Below are 26,416 nucleotides of genomic sequence, written 5' to 3' on the forward strand. Positions count from 1 at the left end.
TCATATTTGGGTGGGGTTTTCAAGTATTTTGATTCAACCAATCATAATGCTGGGCCTAGAGTATAAAATTGCAGGCTTTTGCCTGCTGTTCTTCAGTTCCAGTTTAGAGTCAATAAATGTTGTTGTATTATGCTGGCTTGTTCCTTGCCTACTGAAGCCCACTACACAACAGTTTTATCATATGAATAACATACTTAAACATACTAGGATCAGAAATAGGCAAGAATGAAACTGTAAAAATTAATTTTAATTTCCATTTAGTGGCATCGGCTATTTATATGTATTTTTATCAAAGGGTATCTTTGAAATGCTGCGTTTCTTAGAAAACTAAACTATTGTACCATTTTGAGTCACATTAGTGGAAATAAATAGTTATTTCTTTGGTGTAAACTTGTTTTGAACTTAAACACCCACCAAAAGCATAGAATCATCCTCAGTACCCAATTTAAGCACTAGTTTTATTTTTGTTTTTCCTCTCACACTTTATTGTCCTACTTCAAGTTTTTGTTCATAAACTACAAAATATTGTACTGGGGAAACTTGAAGATTTTTAAAAAGTTAACCATTTTTTTTTACTACACTGTAAAGATGTGGGGGGGGGGGAATCAACAGTGACGTTTTTTGATTAAGACAATTGATGGTATGGTATTTTTACCATCCATAACATCTTTCATCACACCCAAGGCAGCAAGCTAGTCTAGGGAGCTTAGAGCAGGTCGTGTAGCTTCTCCTGCTCCTCTCTTTAACAGAGAAGACAAGCTCAGGAGAAATAGCCTTAGAGGGCTTTGCTATTTCCGTCCTCAAGCATCAGTTTGCCTGAAGATTTGGCTAACTCTGCCTAATTGTAGGGGCAGTAAATCAAGTCATTCATCAAATTTTGAGAATATTGGGCTTCCCCCTTTCCCTATGAAATAGAAAAGAAAATGATTGTTCCTTATCTGTTTGGTTTAAGTTGTTTTTTTTAAACGGGTAGTAAATTTATGATTGATTTCTATGTTTTTATGTATTCAGCCGTAGCCAATTTCTTATGTAACAGCTTTTCAATTTACATGAAAAGAATGACAGAAAATTTTTGTGGAGATCAAATAGAGAAGTTTGAAGCAGACTGTTCTGAGACAGTGCCTGGGTTCAGCTAGCCGCCTTCTTCTTTTTCTTTGAATTTTATTGGAAAAACTTATCTTCGCAAGACAGCAGCTTTGTTTAGGGAAAAAATAAGAAAAATGCTTGATCAGTTTCCTCAGTGATCACATTTTGACTGTAAGCACAGGAAGTCTTGCACAGTACAAAGGCAGTTGACAGAAGCAAAATTGTTAATCAGTTGCTGCAGTAATGAAAGGATGTTAAAAGCAGGAGAAATGCCATCTGGAATTTTAAAAATGTTCACCAAAAGATGCTGATTAGAACAATAAATAGTTGTATAATAGAATGGGTCAAATAGAGAAACAATTGTGTGAACCATGAAAGCAAAATGCAGTGATTTTATTATGAAGATTTGGGGTGCTGGGATCCTTCTCACTATTATGATGACCATGGCAGTATCTGGTAAGTTCAACATGTTAAAGTAAGTAAAGATGTTGTCTTTCCCTGGAACATTGCTTCTCTGTTTTGCAAAGGAGTAAGATATTTAGCAAAAGATCTGGGATACATTTAAACAAATTTTAAAGAACATTTTGTAAGTAGTTGTCAACACCTACGTTCCTAAAGCAATGGCCCTTGCTTTATTATGTTGAAAGGAAGAGACATTCTTATATGAAAGTAAGTTTATATTATAACTTGAAGAATTGCAATAGAGTGAGAAAAATGGGCAATCATTCTAGGTTATAGTAATATATAAATTTAGTAGTTTATTTTACTTCTTCATTATTTTTTATATTACTGTTTGTTTATATTTTTATTCCATAATTCTCTCAGAGTTCAGAGTTGTACATATTGTTCTTCCTTCACACATTTTATATCCGCAGTCATCCAGACTATGTTAATAGATGGGAAATGGCCAGTTTATGCTATGAACTTTATAGTGAGGAATTAAAAAGTATCACCTTAGCTGTAATCTAAACACCATGCCATATTGACTTTGCATCGCTATGTATACATGCCTAATGATGCATGACGATTTAATGTAAAACCTACAATATCCAGTTGAATGATTCTGGAAGCCACTTTCAAATTTGTCCTTAGGTGCCTTGTTAAATAAGTTTCTGAATGCTGCTTGCAAAATCAATAATTTATTCAGTTTTGTAATATAACTTGGACATTACGGTAAACAGTATAAATTTATGCTTTCATATTATCAGTTTTATAGGGCTATCCCTATCAGGAGAAATTGTTCAAAAGAGTGTGATGTTTTACAAACATTTTATTGAGATCAAAGATGTTCTTCAAGGATGCTATTCTGCTTGTAGGAGGTAATGCAAAATTTATTAATTTAGCAGGCCAAGCATGCTGTTCTATGTTAAATATTCTGTTTCCTTTGTTAAGATAGTTATTGAACCAACCCATGCTATTAAAAAGTAGGAATAAAAGAATTGCAAAAGACCTTGGGGATCTTCTAGTCCAACTTAGTTTTTAATTTATTTATTGATAAATGTATAAAGAATGTACAGTAGAGAGGGCATGCATATGTGCACTAACGTGCCCATTGTCCCTGTCATTGTATTTTTACTCTCTTATTTTTGTTCTCAAATTCCAATCAAAATAAATAAATAAATAAATAAATAAATAAATAAATAAATAAATGTTTGTGGAAAATGTTAGGAGAATATTTAGTGAATGCATAGGCCGCTAAATCATTCCAACGTCCATTGGTTTACATTACAACAAAATAACACACAATAAAAACATCGTTCATGGTCAAAACCAAATAATAAAACAACTGTGATAAAAAAATAAGAAATAACGCCCCATCCTATGTAACATAAAGAACTAAAAAAGTCTTAAAATAATAGTCACAATAAAAATTAAAAAAACTAATTAAAAAGGGGTGATGATGAAATATTATGTCCTGTAGACGCTCTGTATAAGTTTAGCCTTTGATGATTTTTGGAAAGCTATTATGAGCCTTACTTCTGGAGAGAGGTTGCATCATTGATAAACAACGCTTTCTGGCCCCAGCTGTCCTGACATCATGAAAACAAATGTGTGTGCTCTTATATGAAGATAATATGTTTGTTACTGAAAACCTGAGTGATATTTAGGAAATTTTAGACACGTTGCATCAAAGGCCATTGTCTTTGACAGGAAATGATACTTGGGAGTTATATATAAATGGTGAAAAATTAGTTATATGGTAAAACTAGAAGATGTAATATCATAAATAAATGTGTGCTGAATGATACAAAAGTGAGTGACTAATACAAAAGAGGTACATTCAAGTAGTTTGGCCGTATAAAGAGATTGATTGATAATTGAACTTGAAAGCAAACGAATGAGGGAAGAATGAATGGATTGAGAAAAAGGGCTGATGGAGAAAACCATGATTGGATAGAGTAGGTGAGATCCTCAGAAAAAGACGAGTGAGAAGGCTAATGTAGAAAACAGCTATGGATGAATCAGTGCATCAATGTGATAGAAGCAAGAGTGTTTTGCAGGCATAGAAAAGTGGAGAGAAGTATAGTGAATGGTTTAAGGTAAGTTCAAATTAGTTTGATTTCTGTTTCTTTTTTTAAATTTCTCTTTTCATACTTTTCATATTTTTCTATGTTTTTCATAATTTAGTTTATACTGATAGGGTATAACACATTGAGTTCTCAGAGGTCACTGGAGGATTAGGCCATTTGTTAACCATTGTTTTTAAATGTGTTGCTAGCCACTCAGAATTTCATTTGTTAAATGGGTGGCCATATAAATCAATTTAATAAACAAGCAAATACATATTAGCCTATTGGTACCCTTAAGTGAATAAATGTTGCTATGCTAGTAGCAAAATCATATTTTAAAATTATCTTTTGTGGATACTACCAGGCCAAGTTAGTCTGCAACATCTCCCTTACCTCCTGTTTATCTATAATAATTCTTGATAACATTTCTCTCTATATCTTTCTAGATAAATTCAGTAAATATGCAATACTTGGAACAACCATTGAATTGCATTGTCCTCCAGAAAGATATAATCTTGTTATATGGAAGGTGAATTTTAACAGTGGACTACATTGCCATTTATCATTTAAGAGAGAGAATAATACCATAGCCAGAAACTGCAGTAAGGACATCATGGATTGGGTATCTAGACCGGAAGAAGATTCTGCTGTTCAGATAAAATCATTTCAAATGTCCAGTGAAGGAATATATAGATGTTTCATTGCTACTGCTAAAGGAATGTTAAATCATGAACATGAACTATCTTTATCAGGTAAGAAACAACATATTTAAAATTATTGTCTTGGATTGTTATACTCAAAACTATTCCTTTTTCATACATTTACGTAATTTTTCAGGATATCTCAAAACAGTTTATAATATTAAAATGCAAACTTATAAAATATATTTTTATGATTAATACATTTGCTTGTACCTGTTCTTATAATATCCTGTTTCATTGATGTGCTTAAGGCACAGTGGTACCTTCAGCATTATTAATCTAAGATGGCACTTATTATGGTAGGCTTCTCTCAGGTGTTTCAACAGTCTTTGTTTACATTTATTGCTAATGTTTGCAGTCAGCCATCCCATTTCCAGGCATTTTCTAGGAAACTTCCACTATTCTTCTGCTTTCAGAAGTGGGGAGGAATAACTGCAGATTGTTATGAAGTATTTATTTACTTTATTCTGAATTATTATCTTAATTTAAACACCTGGCAAAATGAATTGCTAATTTTTGAAAACATAAAGAATTTGAAGTTTGATCTTCCATATTTTTTAAATGTTAACATACATTAACATACATACATACATACATGCAATATTCCTATAACTCTTCAACAGATCTTTTTTTTTTTTTGAAAACAATTTTATTGATTTTCTACAAACAAACAAGACAAACAAAACATTAAAACATCAACTCTCTTATGTACATACAGTGTGTCGGTTGGTTCATCAGTTTTGTGCATTCATTTCGTAGTCTCAATTACAGTTATGTTACATAACAACTCATATTGTCAATCCAAACTTATATATCCTAATATCGCTATTAAAAAATCATTTGACTATACTTTTAATCATTCATGCTTTATGAGATAACAATACTTTAAACAGTTTATTCTATAACAAATCATATAATCATACCAAATCTATCCTAGAAACACTTTATAGATATAATGTCAAATAACAAAGGCGAAAGAAAAAATAAAGGTATTCCTTGCTGTCTAACATTCTAAATATTCTATTATCGTATTTTGTCATCTAGCCATTGTTATACTCTTCAACAGATCTTAACCACGCTGAATAGAATAGAATAGAATAGAATAGAATAGAATAGAATAGAATAGAATAGAATAGTTGGAAGGGATCTTGGTGGTCTTCTAGTCCAACCCCCTCCTTAGGCAGGAAACCCTATACCATTACAGACAAATGATTATCTAATCTCTTCTTAAAAACTTCCAGTGTTTGAGCATTTACAACTTCTGGAGGCAAGTTGTTCCACTGATTAATTGTTCTGTCAGGAAACTTCTGCTTAGTTCTAGGTTGCTTCTCTTCTTGATTAGTTTCCATCTATTGCTTCTTGCTCTGCCCTCAGGTGATTTGGATAATATCTTGGCTCCCTCTTCTTTGAAGCAGCCTCTGAGATATTAGAACACTGCTATCAGTGTTCCAATCTTGCTGTACCATTCCAATTCCTCTAGGTATTCTTAGAATATTTTGGTACAGCATGGATTCAGTAGAATATGGGATCATAAAGCTTTTATATTTATCAGTCTATCATTTCCTGAAGCAAGGCTAGACCCCACAGATATTATTCTTTTATTGCTCGTGCAATGCTCAAACATGGAACATTTGGCAAAACCTCCAAACCATCTTTTCTCGTGCTATTTTCCTTCAACTATCTGGGGAGAGGCTTTCCGTGATGGTTTTTATGAGCAATAAAGCAATTTTATTATCAGTGCTGCAATTGACCAAGGGGATTAACACAGGGTTGACTGATGATTAATTTGTGATGTTGCAAGAATGGAAAACTTGATAAGAGGAGGGGATGGAAAGGAGGAAGGAAACACATACTTTTTTGTATATTCACAGACAGAAAACCAAGCTAAGAAAAGAAAAACTCATCCAAAACTAAGTATGTGGCAGCAACATGAGTGTATATATTATTGATTGTAAGGCCACACCTAGAATACTGCATCCAGTTTTGGTCACCACACTATTAAAAATATGTTGAGATTCTAGAAAGAATGCAGAGAAGAGCAACAAAGATGATTAGGGGCCTGGAGGCTAAAACATATAAAGAACAGTTGCAAGAACTGGGCATGGCTAATCTAGTAAAGAGAAGGAGAGGAAGGGGACAACCTATTTTCCAAAGCACCCAAAGGCCAGACAAGGAACAATGGATGGAAACTAATCCAGGAAAGATTCAACCTAGAAATAAGGAGAAATGATCTGACAGAACAATCAATCAATTTAGTGCCTTCAGAAGTTGTGGGTGCTTAATCACTGGAACAGTGGGGGGATTCAAATTTTTTTACTACCAGTTCTGTGGGCGTGGCTTGGCGGGTGTGGCAGGGGAAGGATTATGTAAAATTCCCATTCCCACTCCACTCCACTAACCTGCTTTCCAGCTCCGTTCTCCTGTATAGGGCAACAAAAGAAGACCCAGCCGATTAGTTGGAACTTAGAAGGCAGAGAATAGATGGGCGTGGCTTGGTGGGCATGGCTTGGCTTGGTGGGCATGGCTTGCCGGGCGTGGTTTGATGGGTGTGGGTTGACGGGTGTGGCAGGAGAAGGATACTATAAAATCTCCATTCCCACCCCACTCCAGGGGAAGGATATTGTAAAATCCCCATTTTCTCCCCACCCCACTAACCTGCTTTCTAGCTCCGTTCACCTGTACAGGGCAACAAAAGAAGACCCAGCTGATCAGCTGGGACTTGGAAGGCAGAGAAAAGATGGGGGCTGGGCCAGTCAGAGGTGATATTCCGAACTACTCAAAATTTCCCCTGCCGGTTCTTCAGAACCGGTCAGAACTTGCTGAATACCACCTCTGCACTGGAGGCTTTCAAGAAGAGACTAGACAGCCACTTGTCAGAAATGGTATAGTCCCCTGCTTGAGCAGGGGATTAGACTAGATGACCTACAAGATCCCTTCCAACTCTGCAATTCTGATTGCTCAAATACATGTTTTTTTGTAATAACCCCTACTTCTCAAGGTTATTTGGTGCATTCCTTGGAAAATAAATGGGTATTTTCCTGTTTTATTCTCTCTTGTGCTTACTGATTAGCAAATGTGACTGGAATTCTGATAATCAGATGTCTTTCACATTAAATGGGTACTAGCTTGATAAATGTAATTAATTATTTCTTATATGTCCCATTTCATTTTAGTACCTCCACAAGTATCCTTGACTCATGCCAATGGCACAGCTGTGTGCAAGGCGGCTGCAGGAAAGCCAGCTGCAGGGATATCCTGGAATCCACCAGGAGACTCTCAAAATGTAACTGAAATATTTCCAAATGGCACAAAGACCGTCATCAGTACATATAATATGAAAAATGTTAATAAGGATAAGCTTACATGCGTCATCTCCCATCCAACTTGGGGAACATCACTTATCTTAACTCAATCAGGTAAAAGTTAATCATCAGTTTCACCTGCCAAGTCACATTCAGTTTATAGTAATCTGGAGGTCTCTGTTCTTTGCTGACATTTTAAATAATATATCAGGCTTATTTAGCTCAGTGCTATTTACTGTGATGGAGAAAGGTTTTTAGGGTCTTTCCTATCATCACACATGGTCTACTGCTGGGCTATGGTTTTTCTCTAACTGGACTGATCCTCCTTCAATCATTTTTGCATGTTAATAAAACAGACTTCCATTTTTCTCTAGTTATTTTTGTGTCAATTGATTAAGCCATGGGAATTGAGGAAAGGGTGTGCTTATTATTAAACTATTGATATAGGTACTAGTTATGAAATTATTTCAGAAAGTAAGTTAGAAATAATAATGAATGCTCTTAATACTAGAAATACTTTTTAATATTTTCTTTAAACAGTGAGGGTGGCTAGATAGTGATTCCATCTTTGCCTAAATTGCACAGATTGAAAATTCCAATTACTTTTGTGGAAAGGTTGGATATTTGCATTCCTATTTGTATTTATTGCCATGACTTCTTATAGCTTAAAGCAATAAAGATTTCACAATGAGTACAAAGTCTTGTGTGACTTTGTATACAAAGTTTTAAATAACTTTTTAATTAGAAAACACGAATCTGTCTAGGAATATACCTAAATTATAATTATTCTATTTTCTTTTCTGACACCTTTTTGTTTATTTAATATATTAGGGCTTTAATCTCTCCTACTTATTATTTCTCACACTTTATAAATTCTCAGGTGAAAATGAAAAAAAGGAAAGTTATATCATGATAATTCTCTATAGCTGTCTTACTGGTCTTTTGGGAATACTTGGATTTTCACTTTCCATCTATCTCTGGAGGTTCTGTGGAAGGTAAGTATACTAGGTTTTAACTTAAATCATCTCATGGTTCTTTCATTATTTATCAGAGTTGGTCACAGCAACATTTGTGGGAGTAGAGGCATTGGCAAGATGGCAGGCAGAGCATTGCAATAAGCCCCTCCCCCTTTAGAACCCACACAAAAGGGGCAGGGCTTGCATCATGTCACTCTGCCTGGTCTTCCCCCACCCCCTTGCAGACACTGCCAGAACACCATGAGCATCAGCTCGGTGTACTACTGCAGTAGTGAAACCATTTCATTGAAATGTTGCTGTGTTGTTTGTGCAATGAAATGTAAAATGAGGGTAAAAGCAAAAGGGGGAGGAGTTACGGCAGAATGAGGGTAATTTTAAAGCAGGAGATAGAACTCAGATCTACAAAGGAAGTGGTAAACTGTCCCTTCATTTTAATTCTGCAACCTTTGCATCTTTTCTTATGAGGAAAGGATGCTTCAACTGAAAAGATACTTGGTTATAAGTGAAATGCATTTTAAATGGCATTTTTTTATTTAACAAAATTTATTTGCTGTGGCATTTATTGAGAGAAGGAGATCTGATTATTTTCCTTCCTCCTCCTGTGATAGCAGCAAAAGAAAAATCAATGCAACTACAAATATAGAAACAATTTCAGGACAAACCATCCAGGTAAGACCAAGTAAACAATAATTGATCTGTTTCAAACCAGCCTTTATTTTTTTTTTTTTTTTTAAATTGATTGTTGGCATTGTAAAGTTCACAATAACTGTTAGGAGGATTGTCATCATATTAAGATGCAGGGGAGAAAACTATTAAATATCTTTAATAATTTATTAGTTAATTTCAGTACTTAGATTTATTGTAAAATAATCTCAATCACAATTTGTTTACGCCTTGACCTAGCCATCTTTTTGGAATACAATGTCTAGCAATGCAGTTTAACAGATAAAAATGACTCTTGGCTTGAAGACAAAGTGCCATCCCCTAGTTATGGCAGGCAGTAGTCAAGCAAGTCTAATACCAAAGCCTGGAGATGCTGAGTCACATCCAGCTCTGTGAGTTGCAAGCAATACAGTTTCAGTCAAGAGAATACTTGTAGTCTCAAAGGCCTTATCTGATGGACCACTGATGGTGAGATACAAGAAAGGAAGCTGTAAGGCTTAAGATGCAAACTCCTTTTCTGAGTCAGAGATGTACAGTTAGTCCTCGACTTACAACACTTCATTTAGTGACCGTTCGAAGTTACAACGGCCACTAAAAATGACTGACGACCATTTTTCATACTTTTGATCATTGCAGCATCCTCATGATCATATGATTTATATTTGGATGCTTGACAACTGACCCATATTTATGGCCGCAGTGTCCTAGGGTCATGTGATCATCTTTTGCAACCTTCTGATAAGCAAAATCAGTAAGGAAACCATATTCGCTTAACAATTGTGTTATTAATTTAACAACTGCAGTGATTCAGTTAACGAATGTGGCAAGAAAAGTCATAAAATGGGGCAAAACTCATTTAACAAATTTGTCATTTAGCAACATAAATTCAGTTGTGGTTGTAAGTCAAGAACTACTTGTACTGGAGTGTAGGCACCAGTCAGAAACAAGTATTTGGCAAGATGATGCCCTTTCCAAAGCAACAACAAGACCCAAGCTTACAGTTATATTAGTAAACAATAGACTTAAATATTTTGCCATGTTTATTAGCTGTCTTTTAAACATTCTTCTTAATCTTCCCTCCCATTCCTCCTTCCTTTTTAATGAAATATCCTTTATTAATTCTTGTAACAAGTTTCAAATTTAAATACAGAATCTGATATGCCTTGTCAGCCCAAGTTTCATAAAGGAAATAAGTGCAACAAGTAATCAAGGCTGAATAATCAATAGCAATCTTTAAAAGAATCAGCTTCCTGTGAAATGAATTGTTCAAGTTATTAATATTTATTGATGTCTTAGTTTTAGCCCTGTCATCCTTAATTTACAGTTTGAGTATTTTATAGATTACAGTTATATAAAGCTTGATTTTGCTTATTGGGATTTTGAGGTTGCTCCCTGCTGTTTAGCATCTTTCCTTGAATAAATGAATACTTTTCTCCCATCGTAAATACTTTCAAATGGAATGTAGCCGTAGACTTTTAGTTATGCTTTATAAATATGATGTCAAGAATGTTAAGTCTTTGTTTCTTAAGCACATGTTATTTTTTAAGCACATGATAATAATTTAAGTATTTTCATTCTTAACCAAATAGTTTGCCATTTCAGCCATTTTATTTATTAAAAATGTAAATTTCCCCTTTGGTCTACAATGGAATTAATTCTAAACATTTTTTGAATCATTGTAATTCATCTGCATCAAAATTCAAATAATTTTTACATTTTGCCTTTTCATATCACCAAATAAGCTTTTCCTTCCAAAATCTTCTTGTAATTAAATATCTGCATTTCCTTGTTTGCGATAAACAGTTTTTGCATTTCTTTTCTTTGCTTCAATTTTTGTTGGATAATGCCACCATTTTTATTTGTTTTACTTTCAAGAACCTCCATCTGATTTGAAAGAATAGCTTTTAACTCTTTCATTGTAGACAATGAAATATCAGTCTTGATTCTTACTGACTTTTCTCCTTTCTCTCTCCATCCAATTTGGAAGTTCTTGCATCCAGTGTTTTCCTGTTCATCAATAATCACTGGTTTCCTGCTCATTAATAATAACTAATAATCACCAATTATCAGTAGTAATGCCCTTTACAACAAACAAAAAGCAAACGAGATAGTTATCCTAATAATACGTCTTCAACCAGCAGGACAGTATTTGAATATGGAACCCAATTTAATTTTTACATCTCAGCATATAAAAAGGGAATAATAAACAGTTTGAATAAGCTATAAATGTAATGCAGAATAATAACATGAAATTAGTACATGAAAGCGGTTAAGATGCTGCTTTAATTCACTTAATTAGTGTTATGTGTTGAAGTTTCTTCAATATGTTTACTTCCTTCCTGATCAACTCTGAATGCTGGATTCAGCTTTTTTTCAGTTTAGTTATTAAATCAACATTGTCACTTTTACCACAACTTATGCTTAAAGCATGCCACAATAGCAATTAGCTATTGCAACCAAATTTCTTACTTATCACATGAAAACTGTATTCTATTAGAAAAGGAGAACAACAGTAAGTCAAAACTGGTGGGCACAGTACATACATAAATCTATTCTCCAATGTTTTAATCATGTTATCAATCATACACATAACTGAGCCCTGGTGGTACAGTGGTTAGAATACAGAATTGCAGACTAACTTTGCCCACAGTCTGGAGTTCAATCCTGACAGGGTTCGAGATGATCCAATCTTCTATCCTTCCAAGGTCAGTAAAATGAGGACCCAGATTTTGGGGGACAATATGCTGACATAGTGCCCCCAAATTGCTCAGAGAATGCTGCAGAGCACCTTGGAGTGATATATACGTGCTATTGCTGTAATTTTCCCTTTTCTCCATATCAAAAATGAAAAAAAAAACCCATAAAACTTGTTTCTAACATGGTAATACTGGACTCAGTTAGATGACTGGGCTGTCTTCCAAAATAAAATACACACAGAAACAGAAGTTAGATTTTTAAAAAATACAAGAGAATGACTAACTTTGTAAAAACGGTTTACTAAATATATAAATAAGCAATATTGTCACTATATGTTTATTATCAATGTTATGATGATGTATCATTGTTACTATATGATGACTACTAATGTGATAAATGCTATTGTTATGATGATGATTATTACTCAAAATAACTATACCCACACTGTTTATATAGACATTGACATTTTTGCTCTTTTTATAAATAATAAACAAATAAATAAATAAAAAACACACACACCAGGGAAAAGAGAAAAAGAATTATGGTCTACTTTTACTTTAAATGAACCAAGTTACAATATTAGATAATAAGCAAAGGGTCACAGCTCAGGAATCTATGGCTTAACTTTTGTCTCTAATTCCCAAATGATCCTCCCTATTCCTCCAAACTTGCCATCCACTCTAGTTAATCTGCCATTAGTAACACAAAGCTCTGTGACAGAAAAGAACAATCTGAAGACCTTTTATGTTTAAAATATATTTCAGTATCTTCTTGTAAGGTGCCATTTTCAAAGTCATCTACAACTCAATTTCAGAGTAGCTATACTTTCAAATATTCCAAACAAAATTGCTTTTAGATCTGAGAATGCTAGGATTAAAAAGGAACGAAAGAAAAAATAAGCCTCTTTTGGTAAAAAAAAGAAAGAAAGAAAGCAAAATTGAAATTTGTATGCTATTACCCACAATATGTACAGTAACATAACTGCTTGTACATAAGGTATGGGGGTGTAGTTTTGTAGGGCTGGGGGATGTTTAATGAGAAGCCAAATGTCACTTGTGTTATAAACATGGATTCAGTAACCAATTATACTGATTAGTATCTCAGTGTGTTATGTAATGCAAAATGTAAAGGTGATTTGCAGTATGCCATATTTTTCCCATCAGGTATAAATGAAATATAAACAGTGTAAACAGGGTTATTAATGCTTCACTTTTAAAATTTAAAACTATATTCAAAAGATGTAATGCCTTTTCTTCTCAAAATGTTTTCTTGTTTTATAGGAAGATGTGGAGCCATATGCTATCTTTGTGCAAGTGGAAAATGTAATATATGATAAAGCATGTAATTTCTCATCAGGTTAACACGTATGATCTTTCATCTTCGTCATAAGACAGCATCAGATCTGAACTGTGAGAAGTACGTAAGGGCAAAATGTGTTAATTACAGTGAATGGTAACTTATTTTTTTCTCCAATTCTTGGAGACTGCTGGACAAGTCCCTGCAGTTTTCCTGGCAAATTTTTTCAGAAATGGTTTACCATGACTGTTTTCATGTTCTCAAGATCACCAAGCTGGCTTTATTCTGAAGGCAGGACTAGAACTTGGTTTCTTGGTTTCTAGCATGATGCCCTAACCACTACATCAGACTGGCTCAAAGTGAATGGCAATGACAGCAACTTTAAACCAATCTTTCCACTGAACATGAGGACATTTGCATAAATAAGTATCTATTTTTCTTTAATCACCACAGATTCTTCTAACAACTTTACTGGCTCTTCCATACCAGGCACTTACTTTTGCTCACAAAGATTAGTTTTCTGACCTAGGCTTCCCCAACAGCACGAAGCCGACTCCTTGTCCCAATAAACTCCTTTTATTTAGTTTACAGTGAATTCCTCTCCAGCAAAGTCCAGGCCAACAGTCTTTCAAGATATTTCACAATTACAGACCTTTATCAGGCTTGGAGAGTTGCCAGGCCGATATCTTTTAGATGCCACACTGTAGCAGACAATATTTGGCAAGAATGCAAGAACAGATCTTCACCCAAATGAACTAATTGTCTCCTGCTCCCCACTCCCCTTTCGCTCCTCTTTTATTCCCTTTGGGAGGGGCCATTCACTGTCCACTTGTGGCTTTACTCCCAAGTTGACCCTTATTCTTAGCTGTTCCCTTCTTCTGGCAGCTCTGCGCATGTGCATACTGGGAACAGTCTCCAGCTGTTCTTCTGCCTCACTGATGTCCGACTCCGAAGGCAGCTGATAACTGTCAGACGGCCCTGGCCCCTTCCCTGCCTCTGATGCAGAGCACTCGTCAGAGCCTTCCCCAGACTCCAGGACTGGTTTCTCCCCAACCTCCTCACTGTCTGAATCTTCTGCAGTCGCTGGCGGGACACAACAATTAGAACATCTGTTTAGAAAGCTGATATGAAAGTCATAAAAAGTGGATATTCTTCTACCATCATTCTGTCTAAGAGTGAGCTGAATTTGAAAAACTCTGGAAATCAAGTAACCACAAGATGATTATTCAGGAAGTATTTATATTGAAACCTGGTTTACTTCCTCTCTATGGATATGTCTAGCTTTCTATACTCACACACTGCAATCGAACATTTCTAAGCATTAAATTTAGTTTGTTGTCTTTCAGAAGGCAGGAAAAAAAGCCTTATCGAGATTTTGTAGACTTTTGGACAGACTGCCTGTTGTTGTTGTTGCTGTTTCACAGTGGATGAAATTAATATTTGAAGTGATTCAAAAAGCACACAGTATACTCTAAATGACTTGACATTTACAGTCAGAATAAGTGAAGATAGTGGAAAGAAAGCAGAATTTGGTCAAAACATTTTCCTTGATATTTGGTCTTGTTCTGGCATTTTTGAAGTGTACATAATTACACAAAACTAAATTAGGTTAACAGGAAGGCTTAGACCAATTACTCATTGTATGTAAACACATATAAATAAACCTTAATTGCCACCCTTTGTGAGATCAGTTTTGACAGAATGTGATTTTGAATGTACAGAAAGTTTATAGAGAGAGCTCTAAGGGAGGATTTACAATGAGATTTGTTTGGATTTAGAATTTAAATGAATTTTTCAAAATAGCTCACCAATTTGAAAGGAAAGTCTATTAGAAAAACATTTTCACAAACAGATATATAACTATAAAAGTTGTTTTAAAATGCGATCAGTTAATTTGATTGCAAAAAGTGTACACAGTAAGGAAAATTGCACATATAATTCATATGATAAATGCGCAGCTATCTATGATCTAAATTTATAGCAGGAAAATTAAAAATCAAAAGAAAACAAAGCATGTAGATTCACCAACTTGTACTTTTCTTCCTCCACTGTTCAAATACACTATTCAAAATGGTTCCACAAATGACTTCTGACCACTGACTGACACTCTCTCTCTCTTTCTCCCCCTCTCTCCCCCCTCCCTCCCCACCATTCTCTCTCTCTCCAGATTGGGCGGTGATAAATCACCATTAGGAACTTCAAATTATTAGGAGCCACTAGATGGCATATTACCCTAAAGCTCAATTAAATTGTGGGAAATTCTCCATGTAGAAAGGCTGGGAAAATTTTTTCCTACAGAACTTTTGAGAAGGGATTATGATATTTGTCCTAACCTTCACCATCATTTCCCTCCATCGCATCCTGGACACATTTGGCTATGAAAGCTGAACTTAGAAAGTAGCTTTGTTTCAGTCATGGTGATATTGGTTATTAGTACATTGCAACATTTTTTTGATGGTATTAGTTAGCAAATCCATTAACCTCTCCTATGTGATGTAGGAAGATTACAGCAGTGATCATTCACATTATCGCTATAATCAGTGAATGACTATATGGTTTTCATGGAAACCAAAATGTTTCAAATTGAGTTGCTTTTTAAAAGAAATATATTGCAGTTGCAAAATTACTAAGCATTATGCTTTGTAGGAGAATGTATGACCACAAATTGACATTGAACTTTTTTTTCTTGTTTTTACTTTTTAGAGGAAATGAAATAAATGATGAGTGGTTCTGCTAAACTCAAACAAATGTCTGTGGAAGAACCAGGGCCTATAGATTCCGAAATATACATTAGAACCTGAAATATATTTTAAGGGTTATTGAGGCCTGGAGGAGCAATGGTGACCAATATGAACAAGACAGCAGATAAATAAGGATCCTTAGGGAACTCAACTGTATTGCTTTGAAAGGAAAACAGAAATGTTTAATCATAGAACAAAAGTATACAGTTCTTGAAATATAAATGTGTGTGTGTGTGTGTGTGTGTGTGTGTGTGTGTGTGTATCTATATCTTATATCTATCTATATCTTATATCTATCTATATCTTATATCTTATATCTTATATCTTATATCTTATATCTATATCTATATCTATATCTATATCTATATCTATATCTATCTATCTATCTATCTATCTATCTATCTATCTATCTATCTATCTATCTATCTATCTATCTATCTATCTATCCATGACGAAACAAGGAGAAATCCCATTGTTACAGAGCAGCATAGCTACCAGGAAGAAACTGACTAACTTTTTGTGATCTTCTGACTAGCTAAGTCAATGGGGAAGCCAGATTCAGTTAATAACTATGCTACTAACTTAACAACTACAATGATTCATTTAACAACTGTGGCAAGGAAGGTTGTAAAATGGGGCAAAACTCACTTAACAATTGTCTCACTTAGCAATAAAAATGTTTGGCTCAATTGTGGTGGTAAATTGAGGATTACCCATAATTTGTCTACTACTTTGTTTCCTTTTAAATTGGAGAACTGCATTTCAATTTCCTGCAAAGTTTAAAGGGGACATTACACATTTTTAAAACATAGAATTAAAGTAAGTTCACATTTAAGGACAATAAAAAAAACGCCAACCTCTTACTTAAAAGACAAGCTATATCCAATACATCTTTTTCTACAATTCTATGCCTCAAAGGATCTCTTTCAAAACAGATCTTCTTTACAAAAAGTGGCCTCTGCCTAATTTGCATGTAGTGTGTCAGTAACCATAGTCTTCCAATTAATGACATTCAGGCTAACCTACTACTAGAGCACTTCAGAAATTACCAGGAATTTTGCCTTCCTACTGCTTTTGGGGTTATACATAGTTCCCATTATGCTTGCTTGTTCCTTAAGACTTTGTGCATCAAACCATCCAAAGTCTATTGCGTGTTGTCAAGTTGTTTTTAATGGTAGCAATGCATATTTGTTGTACTTGGGGCTCTGGCAAAGCATGAAAAGAAATCTTTAGAAAGCTGTAAGTAATTCACTGGCGCCAAACTCTTCTTTAGCTCAAATGTGCTTATTTAGGCAGTCTATTCAGAATCTTGTGAAATTTCAGTAAGACTGTTGCCCTTTTGAAAAACAGAACACTAAATTTAATCCTTGCAAAGATTAACCGTTTTTATGAAATTGTTGGAACACTGAGGTACACATAGGCACACACAAGATGTAAAAAGATGTCATAATGAATTATTTTGGACACTGGTTTTAGCCCAGTGAAATTTATGGCTGTATAAATCTGAATGTGAGCAAAGGTGGTAACTCCCCTTTCCTTGCCTGAGTGTTGCCATTAAATATTTTTAAGCACACAGCTGCAGAAACTCTAACACAGCTTGCTTTTTTCTGTTTTCTGGATTTACAATATGAAGAAGTAAAATTCAGATGAATAGTCCAGGAGATGCCAGAGAAAGTTGAAGCCAGCATACCAAGTATGTAATACAGCTGTACCACAAGCATGCCAGGCTTTTTAAAGTTTAAGCAAAGGTGTTTTTTTCCCCAACTATTTCATGCAATTTTTGAAAAAAAAATGATTTTGTACAGAGTTGTTAAAATTTATGGGATCAGTGAAAATGATTAAGATAAACTGTACATAAAAGAATAACATATCCTCCTTGTAAAAATGTCAGAAAACAAACAAACAATCAATCAAACAAACAAACAAACAAACAGAAAATACTGTCTGGAAGAAACATAATAGTAACTTTAAGATTCACCTAGAGATCTGTGCTTAATGTTAATTTAATGAATCTGCATTTGATAGACGTTTTCCTAACATTTTAGCCTATAAGTGTTACACCTATTAATAGTGTTTATAATTGCAGAAATCTTTTTGCTTTTTAAGACTAATCCCAAATGGTATTTGCCATTTTTATGCTTCTCTTTGTGCTATTATATAAATACGTGATCCCCAAATCCCCCTTTAAGAACTAGCTTGTCTACATTTCTCTCTGTAACCTTAACTGAAAAGTTCAGCATCAGTTTATTGAAAGTTGGCTCTAATTTCAAACATATGTATCATTTTGTTTCTTCCCACTGGCTTTAAACTCTAATCATTTATCATTAATAGCATCATTTTCCAAATGCATTTTTTTCATGATTTTCCCTGTTCCCCATAGATATATTTCTTTGTTCAGGACTTTTCACTACATAGCTTTAATATTTTTTCCATTCAAACCAAAACCTTTAACAAGGGAGGGAAATCTATTTTTAAAAAAATGTTCAGTAAAATTCAGGATTATATCTGGAAGTTTTGGGAGGTCTGGATGGGAAGGAACAGGTAAGATGGAGTAGCTGGAGTTTGAGGGCTACAAGATCCTGGATACTTTCCATCCTTAATAGTGGAGAGGGCAGCGCTACTCTGATCAGAACTGGTGTGCAATTAGGGGACACTCCTGGACTCGTGGCTCCCAGCTAAGGAGCAAGGGCAGCCATATCTAAGAAGATTTTAGCACAAATTCATTTTGTATACCAATTATGCCCATTTTTGTATTGGGGGCCCTATTCAAGGTTACTATTCCTTGGTGACTTCTTGTTTGAATTATTATGTTGTGCTGTGGATAAGGCTGCTCTTGAAGACTACTCAGAAGTTATATATGATCCAGAATCTAGTAATATAATTAGTTGGGGGAAAACGTTAGGGTATGTCCATGTAATTCCACTCTTAAATGAGTTACACTAGTTACTGGTAGACTTCTGAATGCAGTTCAAGGTGCTGGATTGTCAAATGCAAAGTCCTTCATGGATAGGGCCAATGGCATTAGACATGCCTTCTCTATTGCTATGCAGAAGACCCACATCTTTGAGATCAAAATGTTGACAATCCTGCTGACCTATACAAAGATCTTAAAGATCTTTTCCTTATTCTGTGGTGTCATTTTTCTTTTCTGATTTTTACTATTTGTATTCCTTTGTCTTTAATGTATTCCTTTGCTAGTCACCAGAGTGAGTTCACGGTGGAGCAAATTTAGATAAACAAAAACAAAAAACAAATCTATTGCTCTATTTAAAGGCAGAAATAGTTTTCAATTGATTGGATAATAAGCTTGAGTAGAAAATGGCCCCATGGAATTTTTGAACATCAGTGTATCTCATAAGTACAAGTCTAATACCAGTTGTAAAAATAGAGTATTAACAAAGTAAACAGCTAAGAACCAACATCTCTTTTGTGATATCCCTGTTAATAACTTATTCTGTCTACTCATTCACTAAAACCTATTTTTATCCTGTCACTTCTGTAAATCCTAAGAGCTTAACAACTGACCAAATTTGAAAGCTTACTCAATATTTATATAAAGTCATATCTACATTTTAATACAATGTTTTGTATGTCATTTTTGGTTTGGACAATAGTGAAAAGGGACTTCCCTGAAACTGTTTTAAAAATTGTAATCCCACCTATGATAGAAAAACATTCAGATTTACAAATTCAAACCTGAGGTTCATTTTCTCATCTTTGGAGATATGGTGGCTGGTTCACAGGACATATTGAATCACAAATTAGCCAATTATATTTCAGTCTTGTATTTTTTATGAATCTAATCTGCGTGGTTAGGTAATAGTTTGGTGATTTGGATTATAACCATGGTGTTTTTAGAGCATGTGTATTGAACAAGGTGATTGACCATGTGAGGGAAGTTCTCACAATTAATAGTTCAACAGATTCCTGATTCAGACTATTTAAAAAAACAACAACCCCTTACTGCCATCTCAACAATGTCAGCTTTTTCTCTCCTTTTCTGAGTCACCATCCCTCACAGGGTGACTTTTTGCTACAAAAAAAGGATTCACTCTTTCCCCTGTCTAGTGGGAGAAGAAAGAATGAGTAATTTCTGCCCATTAGCAATGTCTAACTTAGCTCTCAGTGAATACATTACAAGGAGATTAATTGCGGTTAACTGCCTTGTTACTATTTAAGATGTGTTGCCACAGAATGGCATTCATATTGAGAGAGCTACTCACATGAAGTACAGAATCAGGAATTATTTAATCAGAAGGGACTATAACAAACCACTGCTGTGAGAACGCTCATTCATACAATGCCTGCCAACATGGGTGCAACCAAGCACAGAAATAAACTAGGGTAGTAAAGCTATTTAAAAAAGCAAACTCTTGAAGAGTCTGAGTTCCAAATGCAATCCAACTTCACAATTCGGTATCAGGCTCATGCTCCAAATCCTCTTTCTCGTCCATCCACACACAGATCACATTCACTCCCATAATTCCTCTCTCTCTCCCTTCCTGCCCTCTCCAACACCACCATCAACTCCCCCCCCATCACTTTCTTCAACTTTCCTCCTTTTAGCCATTGCCAGGTTTTGTTGTTATTGGCTTTGCCTGGTAGTTTTTTTAATGTAGTGGCCATGTAATACTTCGCTTTGCCATATCTCTTTTCTACACTTTATTTGGTCTTTCTTGTAGGTCATTCTGGTCTCTTTGATATTCAATAAGCTTTCATGGTGTACTACTTCATTGCATATTCTTCACTGTCCTTCAGGTATTCTTCCAATGCCTTTTTTATTTCTTTGTCTGGTGCTCTTGCAACATTGCATACCAACCTATGCTCCTTGGTAAGTATTATTATTTGTACTTGGGTGGTTAGACGCATTTCACAACAAAACGTAGTACAGCAAGAGCCAGTATTTCACTCTGAAACAAGTATACTAACCAACAAATAAAACCATTGGAAACAGTAGACTCTTTTGCATGTTTAGAGAGCGATGCTTACATATCATCTATATCCAGGATTAAGCAAAGTCTACATTTCCTGTCTAAAAACAGTTTCCTAGTACTATTGTATCTACCACAAGTAACAGGGGGTGGGATGAAACATTTTGGCAACTTTAACCAGCAATACATATTTTGACTTTTTCCTGCAGTTCTGTTAGCTCAAGCAAAGGCAGAAATCTTGTCCTCCAAATGTCATTGGATGTCCAATTTCATTAATCCAAAAGAACATGGATAATGGCCTGGGATGATAAAATTGCCTCTGTGGAGCCACAAGTTCCCCATTTCTGTTCGTACAAAATGTGCAAACCGTATAATAAAGCTATTCCCTGAACAGTTTATTGTTCTCATCACCAGATTAGAAACACAACTGCTTCTTCTAAAGAATATCTGAAAGTGAAATCCGTGTTGATCCATTTCTTTTATATTCTCCTGGAGGTTAGTTTGCCATGTTTGTAAAATAAATGAATTTTAAATTAAGTTAGTATTTGAACTTACAACAAGTTAATTCTTTCCCAAACCTTTTGGGATAGCTCTCCACCCTCCATCATCATGTATGAATGAATAAGCCTTAGTTTTACTTGAAAGAGAACAATTTATTTTAACAGTATCTGAATACATGCTGAGGTAATATATATTTGATGCATTTTTCCATCTGCAATTTTAGAAGAAAAGTTTATTTTTCTTTAAAGAGTTATTTTAGTTAAAACGAGCTTGTGTATAAGTCAAGGGGAAATATGTAATTAATGTTATTAACCAGAAGGGTTGGAAGACATTCACTCTTTTATTCTTAAGGCAATTGATGATACTTCTGGAAAATTTACTGGTCTGTATGCAAGTATATAAGGTAGCAGTAGAAAGAAATATAGGAGTGCTGGAAATAGTGTTAAATGTATTGGAATATTGCACTGATTCTTTCAAGGGAACCTCATACCACTCACTTCATTTCAACAGTAATAACTGGGCCTGACTTCATTTCAAATGGAAGCAACTCATTTTGAGCACTGCACAAAAATATACTTTCTACATTTTAAACAATTTATTTCTCAGGGAAAACCCAGTTTCATCCTCTGTCTCCCCCATTTTGAAAGATGAATAGGGTGAAGTGTAATAGCAATTTCCAACAGTGTAATTATGCCACTTTTGTCCATTAAAATGTGACATGAACAGTCTTAAATCCTCTTATAAAGGCAACATTTTTACTAAATGCTTCAAATAAGATTATAAGGGTACTGTCAGCTCCGAAACGGCCAGCTGAAAACAAGCAGAATGTGATAGGTACAAATTAAAGTTGTTTTTTAAGATGATAGGGTTAAAAACATAGGTACCATCATGTTGGATCAGATTTACTCTTAAAGACAGTTGTTTAAAATGTTTCTAGCACATTTTGGCATTGCAACAAAAATACAGTTGAATGCATGGCAGAGCCCATAGGCTATATACATTTGATAAATAAAATAATTAAAATATCTGTATATACATGTCTGTTTCGTAGTTATATGGAGCAAAAGAAAGACAGTCTGACTCATTTTTTGTTGTGGCAAAAAATCCACTTAAATATTTTTTTTTTTGTCATTCTTAAAATCATCCTGTAAAGGAAACCAATATCATTGCCACTTTATAAGCAGAGCAGAGTCTATCTAAAGATGAACCTTTCCGATTTCAAGGTTTATAAATTAAATTGAACTCAAAAGGTCCTAATTCAAATGTGTAAATTATATTATAATTTACAAACTGACTGCTAATGTGCTAGCTAGCACCACTAGAGGGCAGTGATTTGTGCTTGACCATGGAATTAAATATGCTGTAGGAGGAAAATATATTAATCTATGACAGCATAAAATCAAAATGAGCCTACTGGGATATTCTAACCAGCAACTAACAATATAATGCAACAGTTCCTAGATGCATAGCAGCTTCCTCTACTTGAATTTTTGCACTTTGTTGCTAGTTTGTCAATGGAGTCCCATAAGCTTATTGTCATGGGGCATTTCAACTTGCCTTTTCTGGAGCTGCAGTCAGTGACAGCTCAGGAATTTATGGCCAAGATGGCAGCCATGGATGTGATCCATGTCATCAAGGGTTCAAAATATATGGATAAGCACATGCTGGATCTGGTTTCTATGAGGGGACAATAATGACATGATTTGGATTATTAATCCCCCCTTGATATGATTAGTTTACTTTTGTTTGCCTGCGAATACTCTGTAACTGCTCCTTGTCACATGCAGGCTGGTCCTATTTTATTAACTGCCCAGGAACCTAATGAACTCAACTAAATTTCGAAGGAAGCTTGTGGTTGTTCCTTAAAGTCTGGTGCAAGGTTCAACTGAAAACATCAGGGTAAAAGCCTGGTTTTTGAGTGGTTAGAATGCAGTACTCTGCAGCATGGAGTTCGATCCTGACAAAGCTCAAGGTTTACTCAGCCTTCTGCCTTTCCGAAATCAGTAAAATGAGGATCCAGATTGTTGGGGGAAATATGCTGATCTGTATACCACTTAGTGAGTGCTATAAAGCATTATGGAGCAGCGGTACATAAATCTAATTGCTATTACTTCTGCTAGGACTGAATCACAGTTATGCAGTCTTTCTCTAATCATGGATTTGGGGTTCCTCATGGTTTAGAAAGGATGAAACATATGCAAGACGAAACATATCAGGGCATCTATACATCTGAGTAATATATATATATTTTTGCTTTAAACCTATGATTTACATCCTTAAAATATGAAGAACTGGAGCAAAAATTAGGAAGGTCTCCTGGGCTTTATGGAATCTAATATTTATTTTGGAATGAATCATAGAAGTTGGATTTGACTGTTACTTAGTACAGGACCATAACTAACCGCCATGAACATTGTGCAAGTTCTTCAAACTTGCCAAAGCATAAGTTGGTATAACTGGGAAATCAGGTTTGCAGAAAAATATCTTGACATAGATTCAAAAATGGCTTTTAGAACAGTGCTCATGTTAGAATGAACATTCAGAGTTGAAAGTATAAATGAAGACACTCTTATAAAATGATTAATTGAATAATCCTGTTAGGATAGTTTAATTCTGCATCTCAAAGCAATCAGAGGCAGTCTTTCACACTGAACAGGATAATTCACATTTCAGAGAAGAAAACCATAATGAAAATGCTTTAAATTAGTTCCTGAGATCTGCATGCCTACCATGAATCACAAATGAGAAAGTTTCTCCATTCGTAGAGTGGAGGGCTACTTGTTGATAAGCATATTTGTCTGGTTCTGTGTGAAAGGTTATTTCCTTTATTTAGCTATAATCTGAGCATTTGAATAAATATTTATAATCCCAATGTCAACAAGTTACATAGGGATCTATTACATAGGATTCACCATCTCATTCTCATCTTGTCTTGGAATTAATATATCTTATTACACTTATTTATTTATATACTGTATAGTCGCTTGTATATTGGATGTTGCCTATTCTCATAATTCTCAGCAGCTTATTCAGGGAAGTATGTCCAGAATCTTTTAAAGTGCCTTGCACAGAACTTATTTCATTCATTAAGTAACCCAAGGGCCTAAATAGTAGGGACATTACTTGGTAGATATGACTTTATCAGAATATCCAAGGTAAAAAGAGTCTTGAAACAGAGAACTTCTATTACAGACTAGGAAAATCTACATCTTGAACTTCTATTTGATGATGTAGTTAATAAACCTTACAGTACTGCATATCCAAAATAGTTATTTGTTCTGTCTCACCTGTGGCCACAAGGTGAGAGTCCAAATGTCCAAAGGAAAAAACACGAACAGACAATATCAGGAACAACAGAGTTAACTTTCCTCTGGCTGAAGACGTCGTTGGCAGCTTTCCCAGAAGCTGTCTGCAAATCCAGATAACGAGCAGCACTATAAATCAGAGCCAAACGGCAAACAGAAAACTTTTTCCAAACTGCGAACGTAAATAACAAAGTTTGACCCGAATGGGGATTCCAAGCTAACACGCCTCCTTATATTCCTTAAAGGGGCGTGTCAGTCTCTCTACTCAGTCCCTGATTTGATGTTTCCTTTCAATTTGTGCTTGACGTCTCAGCCTACGTCTCATCCTTACATCAACCCAACATTCATTGGCTTGATCATCACCCAAGGACTCCGGCACGTTCTGTCGATCATCTGCTGACACCTGAGGCATAATTGATGAGGAAGGTTCTGGAGAGGATGGTGATTCCGACACTTCCTCATCCTCCTGGCTCACGTCTGCATCTCCCATTAAAGCAGGCTCAAATCCCAATGCCAAACCCTCCTCATCACTCGAACCTGTGTCTTCTGACACATCAGACTCAAAGCGCACAGCAGGCTCAAGCCTCCCAGTCACAACAGTTATTCATTAGCCATTCCTTCTTTAGGGACACCAAAACTTACTGAAAACAATAAACTTCCCACATCTTTTAGAGGGAAGGGCAAAAATTTTAATATAGGTTGTGAAAAGATTCTAGAATACTCCAAATAGACAAAATCTGAATTAAAGAGTATAATCCATTTAGGCTACCTATGAGAGGCATAAATTTATGGTAGACTGGTCTCAAAAACATTTCCTGTATCATGCTGAGTAGGGCTAATGTTTTTTTTAAAAAAATTTTTGCATTAAGTCTTATTTTTCTCTGCACCACTAGCATCCCATTTCCAGAGTACTGTCTGAAGCAGGTCACATCCTCATCTCACGGAAAGAAGGAAAAGTGGAAAATTGTGGAAATTTGTGGGGAAGACAAATAAAATAAAAATGCCTCCTATGTGAAGAAAAAAACTGTACTAGTTTTCCAGTGTTTATTTTATAAACACAGTATGGTTTCATTTCACAATTTTGTATTACGTATACAATTTTTTTCTGAAACAAATGTAAACATTAGTAACTAAAAATTCTAAAAACCACTCTTTAGTAAATGGATCAATTTTTTTCAAATATTACTAGTTTGTATTTAAGTAATATTCTTTTTTTTCCTTATTTTTTAAAGTATTTCATTTCGGCAGATGTGTTCCTTGTCCTGGATTTTTTATTTATAAAAAAGTATAGCTCTCAAATGTAGCAAACTATATAGAGGAAATTCTAACATTTTTTTTGCTCAGTGATATTATCTGAAATCACCAAACAGTTTTAGCATAAAGTAGGTATGTCATTTCATTATTTTCCAAAAGAGAATAGAGGGTATCAAATTTAGCTTGTTTATTTGTCTTCTGTTGCATCACTGAAGTAAAAATATTTTGTTTTTATGAAAGCTGGGACCATAGCTTAGCTTTAGGTTTCTACATTTTAATGAGCCAACAGAGATAACATTATTTTTTAAATCTAGTTTTTGCTTTCTTATAAATAATAATAGACAGCTTTGCTTTATTGTAACTGACTGAACTGTATTAAATTTATTGTTTTCATACTTCTAAATAAGTCTGATCAAATTATAGCTAATAGTTTAAGGACAAATAAAAATACT

The 26,416-nt window shown here is 34.8% G+C and overlaps 1 protein-coding gene and 1 long non-coding RNA gene across 5 annotated transcripts; both read left to right on the plus strand.

Annotated features, from left to right (window-relative positions):
• Positions 1-1,144: 1,144 nt before the first annotated feature.
• CD200R1 (CD200 receptor 1) lies at positions 1,145-26,380 on the plus strand. Of its 4 annotated transcripts, none has more exons than XM_087966419.1 (6): positions 1,145-1,542; positions 4,043-4,348; positions 7,471-7,713; positions 8,480-8,594; positions 9,188-9,245; positions 25,604-26,380. In XM_087966419.1, exons 1-6 carry the CDS (start codon positions 1,458-1,460, stop codon positions 25,706-25,708), a joined length of 912 nt encoding a protein of 303 aa, XP_087822545.1. In that variant the 5' UTR covers positions 1,145-1,457; the 3' UTR covers positions 25,709-26,380. The 4 variants fall into 4 exon arrangements, with proteins under 4 accessions (XP_087822545.1, XP_026537546.1, XP_087822544.1 ...); XM_026681761.2 differs by lacking the exon at positions 25,604-26,380 and adding an exon at positions 13,217-14,917; XM_087966418.1 differs by having other exon boundaries at positions 1,146-1,542; positions 9,185-9,245.
• Positions 16,349-25,554, plus strand: LOC148130427 (uncharacterized). The gene is made up of 2 exons (XR_015749785.1): positions 16,349-24,685; positions 25,322-25,554. It is a non-coding gene; the product is annotated as an uncharacterized LOC148130427 (long non-coding RNA).
• Positions 26,381-26,416: the final 36 nt, after the last annotated feature.

The sequence above is a fragment of the Notechis scutatus genome, chromosome 5 (assembly GCF_049901735.1).
Source record: "Notechis scutatus isolate UNSWTSFEM ecotype Mainland chromosome 5, rNotScu1.2, whole genome shotgun sequence".
Lineage (NCBI taxonomy): Eukaryota > Metazoa > Chordata > Lepidosauria > Squamata > Elapidae > Notechis > Notechis scutatus.